Here is a 14,343-nt window from a genome sequence, read left to right on the forward strand (position 1 = left end):
ATAAAACATGATGTATTATGGGTACTAGAACATGAAGACATACTACATCCTCTCTATTCTGACCTCCTCTGTAGACAGTAGATAAAACATGATGTATTATGGGTACTAGAACATGAAGACAGACTACATCCTCTCTATTCTGACCTCCTCTGTAGACAGTAGATAAAACATGATGTATTATGGATACTAGAACATGAAGACAGACTACATCCTCTCTATTCTGACCTCCTCTGTAGACAGTAGATAAAACATGATGTATTATGGGTACTAGAACATGAAGACAGACTGCATCCTCTCTATTCTGACCTCCTCTGTAGACAGAAGATAAAACATGATGTATTATGGGTAATTTCCTCTATTTCCTTTGATAATGTTGGTAATGTTGAAAATTACATGAATATGAATGTCGTAAACACAGAGACAACACTTAGCTGTTCAGTCAGGTTTTGAACAATAGAACATTCGGGAGAAATATATTCAGTCATCTTGCTACCAAAACAGACAGACAGACAGGAACATAGACAGACAGACAGACAGACAGACAGACAGACAGACAGACAGACAGACAGGAACACAGACAGACAGACAGACAGGAACACAGACAGACAGACAGACAGACAGGAACACAGACAGACAGACAGACAGGAACACAGACTGACAGACAGGGTCACAGACAGGAACACAGACAGACAGACAGACAGACAGACAGACAGACAGACAGAAAGACAGACAGACAGACAGACAGACAGACAGACAGACAGACAGACAGACAGACAGACAGACAGACAGACAGACAGACAGACAGACAGACAGACAGACAGACAGACAGACAGACAGACAGACAGAAACTAGTCTGTGATTAACATTTGACCCATCAGTATTATAGTAATAAACTATGAGGTCTGTGATTAACAGTTGACCCATAATTATTATAGTAATAAACCATGAGGTCTGTGATTAACCTGTTGGGTCTAGGGGGCAGCATTTGCACGTCTGGATAAAAAAAATGTACCCGATTTAATCTGGTTACTAATCCTACCCAGTAACTAGAATATGCATATACTTATTATATATGGATAGAAAACACTCTAAAGTTTCCAAAACTGTTTGAATGGTGTCTGTGAGTATAACAGAACTCATTTGGCAGGCAAAACCCTGAGACATTTTCTGACAGGAAGTGGATACCTGATGTGTTGTATTGACTTTAAACCTATCCCATTGAAAAACACAGGGGTTTAGGAATATTTTGGCACTTCCTATTGCTTCCACTAGATGTCACCAGCCTTTACAAAGTGTTTTGAGTCTTCTGGAGGGAGATCTGACCGAACAAGAGCCATGGAACGGTGATGTCCCATTAGACACCTGGCGCGCTACTTCATGTTGGGTACCCTCGTTCCAATACGTTATAAAAGGCTATGCATTCGTCCACCTTGAATATTATTCATGTTCTGGTTAAAAAAGGCCCTAATGATTTATGCTATACAACGTTTGACATGTTTGAACGAACGGAAATATATTTTTTCCCCTCGTTCATGACGAGAAGTCCGGCTGGCTTACATCATGTGCTAACGAGACGGAGATTTTTGGACATAAATGATGAGCTTTTTTGAACAAAACTACATTCGTTATGGACCTGTGATACCTGGAAGTGACATCTGATGAAGAGAATCAAAGGTAATGGATTATTTACATAGTATTTTCGATTTTAGATCTCCCCAACATGACGTCTAGTCTGTATCGCAACGCGTATTTTTCTGGGCACAGTGCTCAGATTATTGCAAAGTGTGATTTCCCAGTAAGGTTATTTTTAAATCTGGCAAGTTGATTGCGTTCAAAAGATGTAAATCTATAATTCTTTAAATGACAATATAATATTTTACCAATGTTTTCTAATTTTAATTATTTAATTTGTGACGCTGACTTGACTGCCGGTTATTGGAGGGAAACGATTTCCTCAACATCAATGCCATAGTAAAACGCTGTTTTTGTATATAAATATGAACTTGATAGAACTAAAAATGCATGCATTGTCTAACATAATGTCCTAGGAGTGTCATCTGATGGAGATTGTAAAAGGTTAGTGTATCATTTTAGCTGGTTTTATGGTTTTGGTGACCCTGTCTTTGACTTGACAAAACATTACACACAACTCTTGTAAATGTACTGTCCTAACATACTCTAAATTTATGCTTTCGCCGTAAAACCTTTTTGAAATCGTAAAACGTGGTTAGATTAAGGAGATGTTTATCTTTCAAATGGTGTAACATAGTTGTATTTTTGAAAAATTTGAATTTTGACATTTATTTGGATTCAAATTTGCCGCTCTTGAAATGCACCTGCTGTTGATGGAGTGCACCACAGGTGGCACGCTAGCGTCCCACCTAGCCCCAAGAGGTTAACAGTTAACCCATCAGTATTATAGTAATAAACCATGAGGTCTGTGATTAACCTGTTATGGATAGAGGGCAGTATTTTCACAGCCGGATAAAAAACGTGCCTGATTTAATCTGTTTATTACTCCTGCCCAGAAACTAGAATATGCATATAATTGTTTGATTTGGATAGAAAACACCCTAAAGTTTCTAAAACTGTTGGTGTCTGTGAGTATAACAGATCTCATATGGCAGGCCAAAACCTGAGAAGATTCCAAACAAGAAGTGCCCTCTCTGACCATTTCTTGTCCTTCTTTAGCCTCTTTATTGAAAACAGAGGATCTCTGCTGTAACGTGACACTTTCTAAGGATCCCATAGGCTCTCAGAAGGCGCCAGATCGTTGAATGATGACTCTGCAGTCCCTGGCTGAAAAACAGTAGCGCATTTGGAAAGTGGTCGATCTGAGAACAATGAGACGGGTGCGCGCGTGCACGTGAAGAGTCCATTTTACATTTTCAGTCTCGATGTCTCGATGTCTCCTGGTCGGAATATTATCGCTATTTTACGAGAAAAATCGCATAAAAATTGATTTTAAACAGCGTTTGACATGCATGTGACGTTCAGAACTAGCATTCCCACCGAACACTTCCGGTGAATTTAATAAATTACTCACCATAAACGTTCACAAAAAACATAACAATTATTTTAAGAATTAAAGATACAGAACTCCTTTATGCAATCGAGGTGTCCGATTTTAAAATAGCTTTTCGGTGAAAGCACATTTTTCAATATTCTGAGTAGATAGCCCGGCCATCACAGGCTAGCTATTTTGACACCCACCAAGTTTGACCCTCACCAAACTCAGATTTACTATAAGAAAAATTGGATTACCTTTGCTGTTCTTCGTCAGAATGCACTCCCAGGACTTCTACTTCAATAACAAATGTTGGTTTGGTTCAAAATAATCCATAGTTATATCCAAATAGCGGCGTTTTGTTGTGCATTCAAGACACTATCCGAAGGGTGACGAAGGGTTAAGCGCCCGACGCGTTTCGTGACAAAACATTTCCAAATATTCCATTACCGTACCTCGAAGCATGTCAAACGCTGTTTAAAATCAATTTTTATGCCATTTTTCTCGTAAAAAAGCGATAATATTCCGACCGGGAAACCCTGTTTTTGTTCAAAGACGAAAAAATAAAAACATGGTGTCGCATCGTGCACGCGCCCCAGTCTCATTGTTCTCAGATCGACCTCTATCCAAATGCGCTACTGTTTTTCAGCCTGGGCCTGCAAAGGCATCATTCAGCATTTTGCCGCCTTCTGAGAGCCTATGGGAGCCGTAGGAAGTGTCACGTTACAGCAGAGATGCTCAGTTTTCAATAAAGAGAGTGTAGAAGGCCAAGAAATGGTCAGAGAGAGCACTTCCTCAGGTTTTGGCCTGCCAAATGAGATCTGTTATACTCACAGACACCATTCAAACAGTTTTAGAAACTTTGGAGTGTTGTCTATCCAAAGCTAATAATTATATGCATATTCTAGTTTCTGGGCAGGAGTAATAATCAGATTAAATCGGGTACGTTTTTTATCCGGCCGTGAAAATACTGCCCCCTATCCATAACAGGTTAATGATGAGACATCAAGGTTAAACTCACCTTCAGTATGTTTTCTCCACTTGTAGACACCAGCTGAAGCTGCAAGAACTACAACAGCTCCTGCTATTGATAGACCAACAATCAACCCTGTTTGTGATTTAGGAAACACCTCATCTGAAACAGAGAAGCCATGTCAAACCATTACAACACCTACATATATACTGTACAGGAAGTAAAGCATCATTTATAAATACTACTGAAAACAGACCAATCAGGTCATCCCCTAGGAAACCATCCTCCACTAACTAGTTTAACTAACAAGGGGTCTCAGGTATTTGGGTTAACCAATGAAGACCTCACCTGGGACATGAATCTCTGTCTCCTTCAGGTGGGTGATCTCCTGCTGTTGAACTCTACAGGTGAAACTGTTGGTGTCAGTCTTGTTCACGGTGACATGTCGTCTCACAGCGTAGAGGCCCTCTGAGTCCCTGTGTCTCTCTGGAGGTCCATCAGCAGGGAGGATGGTTCCAGAACTGTCCAGCCACTCCATCTCAGGTTCAGGAAACCAGCCTCCAGACTCACACTTCAGGACCAACCCCCAGCCTTTGGTTCCATCAATAGATATCACTGGCTGAGATACAGCACCTACACAGATACAAGATAAAACAGATCACTGGCTGAGATACAGCACCTACACAGATACAAGATCAATAGATCACTGGCTGAGATACAGCACCTACACAGATACAAGATAAAACAGATCACTGGCTGAGATACAGCACCTACAGATACAAGATAAAGCAGACCACTGGCTGAACTATTTGCCCACTTTCTGATTTTATCTACTTTTGCATATTTTATGATTCTGAATGTTATCAGATCTTCAACCAAAACATAATATTAGATAAAGGGAACCTGAGTTTGCAACAAAGAAAAAAACTATACTTATCTTATTTAATTAACTTGTTAGGGCTAGGGGGCAGTATTTACACCGCCGGATAAAAACGTACCCGATTTAATCTGGTTACCACTCCTACCCAGTAACTAGAATATGCATATACTTATTACATATGGATAGAAAACACCCTAAAGTTTCTAAAACTGTTTGAATGGTGTCTGTGAGTATAACAGAACTCATTTGGCAGGCAAAAACCTGACAAGGTTTCATGCAGGAAGTGGCCTGTCTGACAAGGTGTTGTTGTTCTTGCTTCTGTTTATTGAAGAGTCAGGATCTTAGCTGTAACGTGACATTTCCTACGGCTCCAATAGGCTCTCAGAGCCCGGGAAAAACCTGAACGATGACGAGGCAGCCTCAGGCTGAAACACATAATCGCCTTTGCCAAGTGGCCCATCAGAGGACAATGGAATTAGGCGCGTGCCCGATTCGACCCAGTGATATATTTTCCTTCGGCTGTTTATCTAATTGCAGATTCCCGGTCGGAATATTATCGCTTTTTTACGAGAAAAATTGCATAAAAATTGATTTTAAACAGCGGTTGACATGCTTCGAAGTACGGTAATGAAATATTTAGAAATCTTTTGTCACGAAATGCGCCGTGCGCACGACCGTTATTTACCATTGGGATAGTGTCTGGGACGCACGAACAAAACGTCGCTGTTGGAACATAACTATGGATTATTTTGGACCAAACCTACATTTGTTATTGAAGTAGAAGTCCTGGGAGTGCATTCTGACGAAGAACAGGAAAGGTAAGACCATTTTTCTTATAGTAAATCTGATATTGGTGAGTGCTAAACCTGCTGGTTGTCTAAATAGCTAGCCCTGTGATGCCGGGCTATGTACTTAGAATATTGCAAAATGTGCTTTCACCAAAAAGCTATTTTAAAATCGGACATATCGCGTGCATAGAGGAGTAATGTATCTATAATTCTTAAAATAATTGTTATGCTTTTTGTGAACGTTTATCGTGAGTAATTTAGTAAATTGTTAGTAAATTCGCCGGAAGTTTGCGGGGGGTATGCTAGTTCTGAACGTCACATGCTAATGTAAAAAGCTGTTTTTTGATATAAATATGAACTTGATTGAACAAAACATGCATGTATTGTATAACATAATGTCCTAGGTGTGTCATCTGATGAAGATCATCAAAGGTTAGTGCTGCATTTAGCTGTCTTCTGGGTTTTTGTGACATTATATGCTAGCTTGAAAAATGGGTGTCTGATTATTTCTGGCTTGGTACTCTGCTGACATAATCTAATGTTTTGCTTTCGTTGTAAAGCCTTTTTGAAATCGGACGGTGTGGTTAGATTAACAAGAGTCTTGTCTTTAAATAGCTGTAAAATAGTCATATGTTTGAGAAATTGAAGTAATAGGATTTTTAAGGTATTTGAAAATCGCGCCACAGGATTCAACTGGCTGTTACGTAGGTGGGACGAATTCGTCCCGCCTGCCCCATAGAGGTTAATTTAGAAAGTTATTCAACACCCAATCCCCCTGTGTGAAAAAGTAATTTCCACCTCATACTCAATAATTGGTTGTGCCTCCTTTACCTGCAATGACTGCAACCAAATGCTTCCTGTAGTTGTTGATCAGTCTCTCACATCGCTGTGGAGTAATTTACTGTAGCTGTAATGACTCCAACCAAACACTTCCTGTAGTTGTTGATCTCACATCTCTGTGAAGGATTTTTGGCCCACTATTGCATGCAGAACTACTAACTCAGCGACATTTGTGGGTTTTCAAGCATGAACTGTTCGTTTCAAGTCCTGCTACATCATCTCAATTGGGATTAGATCTGGACTTTGACTAGGCCATTCCTGAACTTCAAATGTGTTGTTTTTTTAAACCATTTTCACATAGACTTGATTGTGTGTTTTGGATCATTGTCTTGCTGAATGACCCAGCTGTGCTTCAGCTTCAGCTCACAGACGGATGGCCTCTCCTGTAGAATTCTCTGATACAGAGCAGAATTCATGGTTCCTTCTATTAAGGCAGGTCCAGGTCCTGAGGCAGAAAAGCATCCCATCAAACTACCACCACCATGCTTAACCATTGGTACGAGGTTCTTCCTGTGGAATGCAGTGTTTGATTTTCGACAGGCATAATTGGACCCATTTTGCTCAAAAACTTGACTAAAGTAGCTGGAAGACCTGGATGATCATCAAGACTCTTGGAAGAATGTTCTAGAATGTTCTATGGACAGACGAGTCAAAAGTATAACTTTTTGGACAACATGAGTCCCATTATGCCTGGCGAAAACCAAACACCAAATTCTTATGGAGAAAGATGTACCTGTGAGTCTGTCACGTTCCAGGTAAGGATGGATCCTACTAACTGATATACATGATGTGTTGGTTACCAATCTACCAGCAGCATGGTAGAGTGTCTAGTGTTGGTTACCAATCTAACAGCAGCATGGTAGAGTGTCTAGTGTTGGTTACCAGTCTAACAGCAGCATGGTAGTGTGTCTAGTGTTGGTTACCAATCTAACAGCAGCATGGTAGAGTGTCTAGTGTTGGTTACCAATCTAACAGCAGCATGGTAGAGTGTCTAGTGTTGGTTACCAATCTAACAGCAGCCTAAATTCAAAGTCTATTCATGTCTAGTCATGTCATGTTTAGTCTGATGTCTCTGAGTCCACCCCTCTCTTTGATGATATGATGATATGACGGAGGAAGTCATTTTTATATTTTAGCAGCCAATCATTTAGCCAGATTTACCAATACAACCTCTGATCACATCTCAGTATTCATGACTCACCAACAATGAGTTTAACTGTGGTTTCCTTCTTCAGTGTTTGAATGAAGCACCTGTATCTTCCAGCATCAGAGAGAGTAACGTTGGTCAGCTTTAAGGAGACGTTGCCGTTCTTCAGTTCTTCATTAAACATTGATGTCCTTCCCCTGTAGGATGTAGACTGATCCACAAAGGAGTCTCGACTGTCAAGGTAAAGATGGACTTTTTCTGCTTTCAGGTTCGATCTTGTCCACTCCACTATCATGTCCTCAGCATTGACACTGGGTTTCAGGGAACATGGTAGAATGATGTCATCACCAGTTAAGGCAACGACTGGGTCAGCCGGTCCGACAACCTGAACCTCAGACGACCCTGGAGAAAAACAAACAACAAAGATAATTGGTAACTTCCTGTTCTTTGATGGACTTTGGCCGATCACATGACACCATTTCATTCCTATGTGAAGACTCAATAGTGAATTGAAGCCAAATTAAGTCAGTTAAGTTATGGCTGCTTTGTGTGATGTATTGTTGTCTCTACCTTCTTGCCCTTTGTGCTGTTGTCTGTCCCCAATAATGTTTGTACCATGTTTTGTGCTACTACCATGCTGTGTTGCTACCATGCTCTGTTGTCATGTGTTGCTGCCTTGCTATGTTGTTTTAGGTCTCTCTTTATGTAGTGTTGTGGTGTCTCTCTTGTCGTGATGTGTGTTTTGTCCTATATTTTTATATTTATATTTATTTATATTTTAAATTCCAGCCCCCAACCCCGCCGAAGGCCTTTTGCCTTTTGGTAGGGCGTCACTGTAAATAAGAATTTGTTCTTAACTGACTAGCCTGGTTAAATAAAAGGTAAAATAAAAATATTGCGTGTCAAACACAAGGCCTGCCGGCCGACATTTCTATCCGACTTTGTTTATTTGATTTGGGTTCAATTCATTTTGACCAGCTTCCATACAGCCTGCAATGAACTGCACTATAATTCACAGCAATCACTGCCAATGTGCTGCACACCAAACAATGGTGCCTCATCCCAGACCCCTCATCCCAGACCCCTCATCCCAGACAGTACATTGTCCCAGACCCCTCATCCCAGACCCCTCATCCCAGACAGTACATTGTCCCAGACCCCTCATCCCAGACCCCTCATCCCAGACAGTACATTGTCCCAGACCCCTCATCCCAGACCCCTCATCCCAGACAGTACATTGTCCCAGACCCCTAATCCCAGACCCCTCATCCCAGACCCCTCATCCCAGACAGTACATTGTCCCAGACCCCTCATCCCAGACCCCTCATCCCAGACCCCTCATCCCAGACAGTACATTGTCCCAGACCCCTCATCCCAGACCCCTCATCCCAGACCCCTCATCCCAGACAGTACATTGTCCCAGACCCCAGAGTTCCTCTGTTCTAACACAACGTTCCATTGGAAGACAGGACTGATGGTTCCTGACAATGGATGTAGATATTCCATTTAAAAAATCAGCCGATTCCAGCTACAAATTATTTACAATTCATTTACAACATTAACAATGTCTAAACTGTATTTCTGATCAATTTGATGTTATTTTCAACGGACAAAAAAAGTGCTTTTCTTTCAAAAACAAGGACATTTCTAAGTGACCCCAAACTTTTGAACGGTAGTAAAAATATATATTTTTTTTAATTCTCAGAACATTAACCATGTGTGTTCTATTGTTCTGTAGTTCTGTTGTTCTGTAGTTCTCTTGTTTTGCAGTTCTGTTGTTCTGTAGTTTCGACCCAATGATTCGTCTGACAAACACAGAACGTTGCGTCCTACAGGCCCAGCCATGGATCAAAGCTGGCGAGACATTCAATAAGGTCATCTTCACAGACGAATCAACTGTGGCCCTTTTGCTCAACAAAAAAAGGAAGAAGATCAAGAAGATCGTATAAAGATGCAGAACTGTTTTGAGTTAGAAATGCGACACTTTAGAGTACTTAAGCATCGAATACATTGCAAGTTGAGGGATTTTCACAACAGTAGCCGGGTTATAAAAAGTATATTGTCCTGCTAATAGGAAACATTTTATTAAATGTCAGCCACCAGACCAGAGCATCAAGTTATACTGTTTAAATGTCAGCCACCAGACCAGAGCATCAAGTTATACTGTTTAAATGTCAGCCACCAGACCAGAGCATCATGTTATACTGTTTAAATGTCAGCCACCAGACCAGAGCATCATGTTATACTGTTTAAATGTCAGCCACCAGACCAGAGCATCATGTTCTACTGTTTAAATGTCAGCCACCAGACCAGAGCATCATGTTATACTGTTTAAATGTCAGCCACCAGACCAGAGCATCATGTTATACAGTATAAATGTCAGCCACCAGACCAGAGCATCATGTTATACTGTTTAAATATCAGCCACCAGACCAGAGCATCATGTTCTACTGTTTAAATGTCAGCCACCAGAGCATCATGTTATACTGTTTAAATGTCAGCCACCAGACCAGAGCATCATGTTATACAGTATAAATGTCAGCCACCAGACCAGAGCATCACGTTATACTGTTTAAATATCAGCCACCAGACCAGAGCATCATGTTCTACTGTTTAAATGTCAGCCACCAGAGCATCATGTTATACTGTTTAAATGTCAGCCACCAGACCAGAGCATCATGTTATACTGTTTAAATGTCAGCCACCAGACCAGAGCATCATGTTATACTGTTTAAATGTCAGCCACCAGACCAGAGCATCATGTTATACTGTTTATATGTCAGCCACCAGAGCATCATGTTAAACATGTGGGGTTCACACTTAGCTCAGCTGTTAGACAATTCTTTAGTAAAGGTTGAATAGTCTATTGTTCAGCTAATAACCATCCTGCTACACTGGTGAAAAACTAATAATAATACCTTTTCCCCTTTCCACGTTAAAGATACGAATTGACAAAGTGTTTTTAGCCACAATTGACCCCAACCCCAATTAATACATTTGGGCACAGTCGGTAGTCGATAGCGTGGTGGACAATGTGTAGTCATTGATGTCCCAGGAGCAGGAAAACTGTTGAAGTGAATAATTGTAATTAGAGGTCGACCGATTAATCGGAATGGCCGATTAATTGGGGCCGATTTCAAGTTTTCATAACAATCGGAAATCGGTATTTTTGTACTCCGATTTGGCAGATTTAAAAAAAAATATATAATAATAATTTTTTTACCTTTATTTACCTAGGCAAGTCAGCTAAGAACACATTCTTATTTTCAATGACGGCCTAGGAACGGTGGGTTAACTGCCTTGTTCAGGGGCAGAACGACAGATTTTTACCTTGTCAGCTCAGGGATTCAATCTTGCAACCTTACGGTTAACTAGTCCAACACTCTAACCACCTGCTTTACATTACACTCCACGAGGAGCCTGCCTGTTATGCGAATGCAGTAAGAAGCCAAGGTAAGTTGCAAGCTAGCATTAAACTTAACATATAAAAACAATCAATCAATCATAATTTCTAGTTAACTACTCATGGTTGATGATATTACTAGTTTATCTAACCTGTCCTGCGTTGCATATAATCGCTTAGGTACACATTGCTCCAACCATAAACATCAATGCCTTTCTTAAAATCAATACACAAGTATATATTTTAAACCTGTATATTTAGTTAATATTGCCTGCTAACATGAATTTCTTTTAACTAGGGAAAATGTGTCACTTCTCTTGCAAACAGAGTCAGGGTATATGCAGCAATTTGGGCCGCCTGGCTCGTGGCGAACTGTGAAGACTATTTCTTCCTAACAAAGACAGCCGACTTCGCCAAACGGGAGATGATTTAACAAAAGCGCATTTGCGAAAAAAGCACAATCGTTGCACGACTGTACCTAACCATAAACATCAATGCCTTTCTTAAAATCAATACACAGAAGTATATATTTTTAAACCTGTATATTTAGCTAAAAGAAATCCAGGTTAGCTGGCAATATTAACCAGGTGAAATTGTGTCATTTTGCATTCATTGCACGCAGTCAGGGTATATGCAACAGTTTGGGCCGCCTGGCTCGTTGCGAACTAATTTGCCAGAATTTTACGTAATTATGACATAACATTGAAGGTTGTGCAAAGTAATAGGAATACCATTTTGTTTTTGAGATGATAGTTTCCGGATTCGACCATATTAATGACCTAAGGCTCGTATTTCTGTGTGTTATTATGTTATAATTAAGTTTATGATTTGATAGAGCAGTCTGACTGAGCAATGGTAGGCAGCAGCAGGCTCGTAAGCATTCATTCAAACAGCCCTTCACAATGCATTGCGCTGTTTATGACTTCAAGCCTGTCAACTCCCAAGATGAGGCTGGTGTAACCGATGTGAAATGGCTAGTTAGCCGGGTGCGCGCTAATAGCGTTTCAAATGTCACTCGCTCTGAGACTTGGGGTAGTTGTTTCCCTTGCTCTACATGGGTAACGCTGCTTCGAGGGTGGCTGTTGTCGATGTGTTCCTGGTTCGAGCCCAGGTAGGTACGAGGAGAGGGAAGGAAGCTATTCTGTTACACTGGCAATGCTAAAGTGCCTATAAGAACATCCAATAGTCAAAGGTATATGAAATACAAATCGTATAGAGAGAAATAGTCCTATAATTCCTATAATAACTACAACCTAAAACATCTTACCTGGGAATATTGAAGACTCATGTTAAAAGGAACCACCAGCTTTCATATGTTCTCATGTTCTGAGCAAGGAACTTAAACGTTAGCTTTTTTACATGGCACATATTGCACTTTTACTTTCTTCTCCAACACTTTGTTTTTGCATTATTTCAACCAAATTGAACATGTTTCATTATTTATTTGAGGCCAAATAGATTTTATTGATGTATTATATTAAGTTAAAATAAGTGTTCATTCAGTATTGTTGTAATCGTCATTATTACAAATAAACAAAAATAAATAAATCGGCCGATTAATCGGTATCGGGGTTTTGGTCCTCCAATAATCGGTATCGCTATCGGCGTTGAAAAATCATAATCGGTCGACCTCTAATTGTAATACATACATGCAGACACAGAGTCATTCACAGACTGGAGTTTGATACTCCTGGTATAAATTGGATATGACTGAAAAAAAACTTGCTAAATAGCGATTTTCATAAATTGACTTTCTTACAAAAAAATATGCACAATCGTTTGTCTCTACATTAACTTCTATGGGAAACGTGGGACGTCAGCGTCCCACTCTATTCAACAGCCAGTGGAATCACGTGGCGCGAAATACAAATACCTCAAAAATGCTATAACTTCAATTTCTCAAACATATGACTATTTTACACCATTAAAAAGATAAGACTCTCGTTAATCCAACCACGTTGTCCGATTTCAAAAAGGCTTTACAGCGAAAGCAAAACATTAGATTATTGTCAGGAGAGTACCCAGCCAGAAATAATCACACAGCCATTTTCAAAGCAAGCATATATGTCACAAAAAAAACAAACCACAGCTAAATGCAGCACTAACATGTGATGATCTTCATCAGATGACACTCCTAGGACATTATGTTATACAATACAGGCATGTTTTGTTCAATCAAGTTCATATTTATATCAAAAAAACAGCTTTTTACATTAGCATGTGATGTTCAGAACTAGCATACACACCCAAAATTTCCGGTGAATTTACTAAGTTACTCAGCATAAACGTTCACAAAATACATAACAATTATTCTAAGAATTATAGATACAGAACTCCTTTATGCAATCGCGGTGTCAGATTTTAAAATAGCTTTTTCGGCAAAAGCACATTTTGAAATATTCTGAGTACATAGCTCGGGCATCACGGCTAGCTATTCAGACACTCGCCAACGTCGAGGCTCAGTAAACTCAGAATTACTATTACAAAAATTGGATTACCTTTGCTGTTCTTCGTCAGAATGCACTCCCAGGACTTCTACTTCAACAACAAATGTTGTTTTGGTTCCAAATAATCCATAGTTATATTCAAATAGCTCCGTTTTGTTCGTGCGTTCAGGGTCACTATCCAAACGGTAACGTGCGGGCGCATTTCGTGGCCAAAAAAATTCAAAATGTTCCTTTACCGTACCTGGAAGCATGTCAAACGCTGTTTAAAATCAATTTTATGCGATTTTTCTCGTAAAATAGCGATAATATTCCAACCGGACAACTTTGTATTCATTCAAATAGAGAAAGAAAAACATGCTGGTCTCTCATGCCCGAGCATCTCCAGGCTCTGAGGCCACTAGGCTGACCACTCACAAACAGAGTTCCTGTTCTTTGCCCAGAGACAGCAGACGCCCCAATCCACTTTCTGGCGCCTTCAGAGAGCCAATGGAAGCCTTAGAACGTGTCACGTTACAGCAAAGATACTGTAATTTTGATAGAGATAACCCAGAAGGAAACACTAATTGTCAGACAGGCCACTTCCTGTATGGAATCTTCTCAGGTTTTGGCCTGCCATATGAGTTCTGTTATACTCACAGACACCATTCAAACAGTTTTAGAAAACTTCAGAATGTTTTCTATCCATCTACTAATTATATGCATATTCTCGTTTCTGGGCAAGAGTAGTAACCAGTTTAAATCGGGTACGTTTTTTTATCCGGCCGTGAAAATACTGCCCCCTAGCCCCAACAGGTTTTAACTAACATATTCTTATCAATTGTAAATGTTTTTCTTGACTCGTTATGACGTTATAACTAC

At 40.1% G+C, this 14,343-nt stretch overlaps 2 protein-coding genes across 5 annotated transcripts in view; both read right to left on the bottom strand.

Moving 5' to 3' along the window:
- The window catches only part of LOC106583397 (butyrophilin-like protein 2), a 428,110-nt gene that overhangs the window by 406,572 nt on the left and 7,195 nt on the right, over positions 1-14,343 (bottom strand). The gene's annotated exons all lie outside the window — the stretch shown is intronic.
- Positions 1-14,343, bottom strand: part of LOC106598467 (butyrophilin-like protein 10) — a 125,234-nt gene that overhangs the window by 83,163 nt on the left and 27,728 nt on the right. For all 3 annotated transcript variants that reach the window (XM_082965420.1, XM_082965421.1, XM_082965419.1), the window contains exons 2-4: positions 7,690-8,037; positions 4,329-4,613; positions 4,029-4,142 (exon numbers count right to left, since the gene is read on the bottom strand). In XM_082965420.1, the coding sequence (XP_082821546.1) occupies positions 4,029-4,142; positions 4,329-4,613; positions 7,690-8,037 (747 nt within the window). The remainder of the gene's footprint in view (positions 1-4,028; positions 4,143-4,328; positions 4,614-7,689; positions 8,038-14,343) is intronic.

Source organism: Salmo salar, chromosome 18 (genome assembly GCF_965601325.2).
Source record: "Salmo salar chromosome 18, fSalSal1, whole genome shotgun sequence".
NCBI classification, from domain to species: domain Eukaryota; kingdom Metazoa; phylum Chordata; class Actinopteri; order Salmoniformes; family Salmonidae; genus Salmo; species Salmo salar.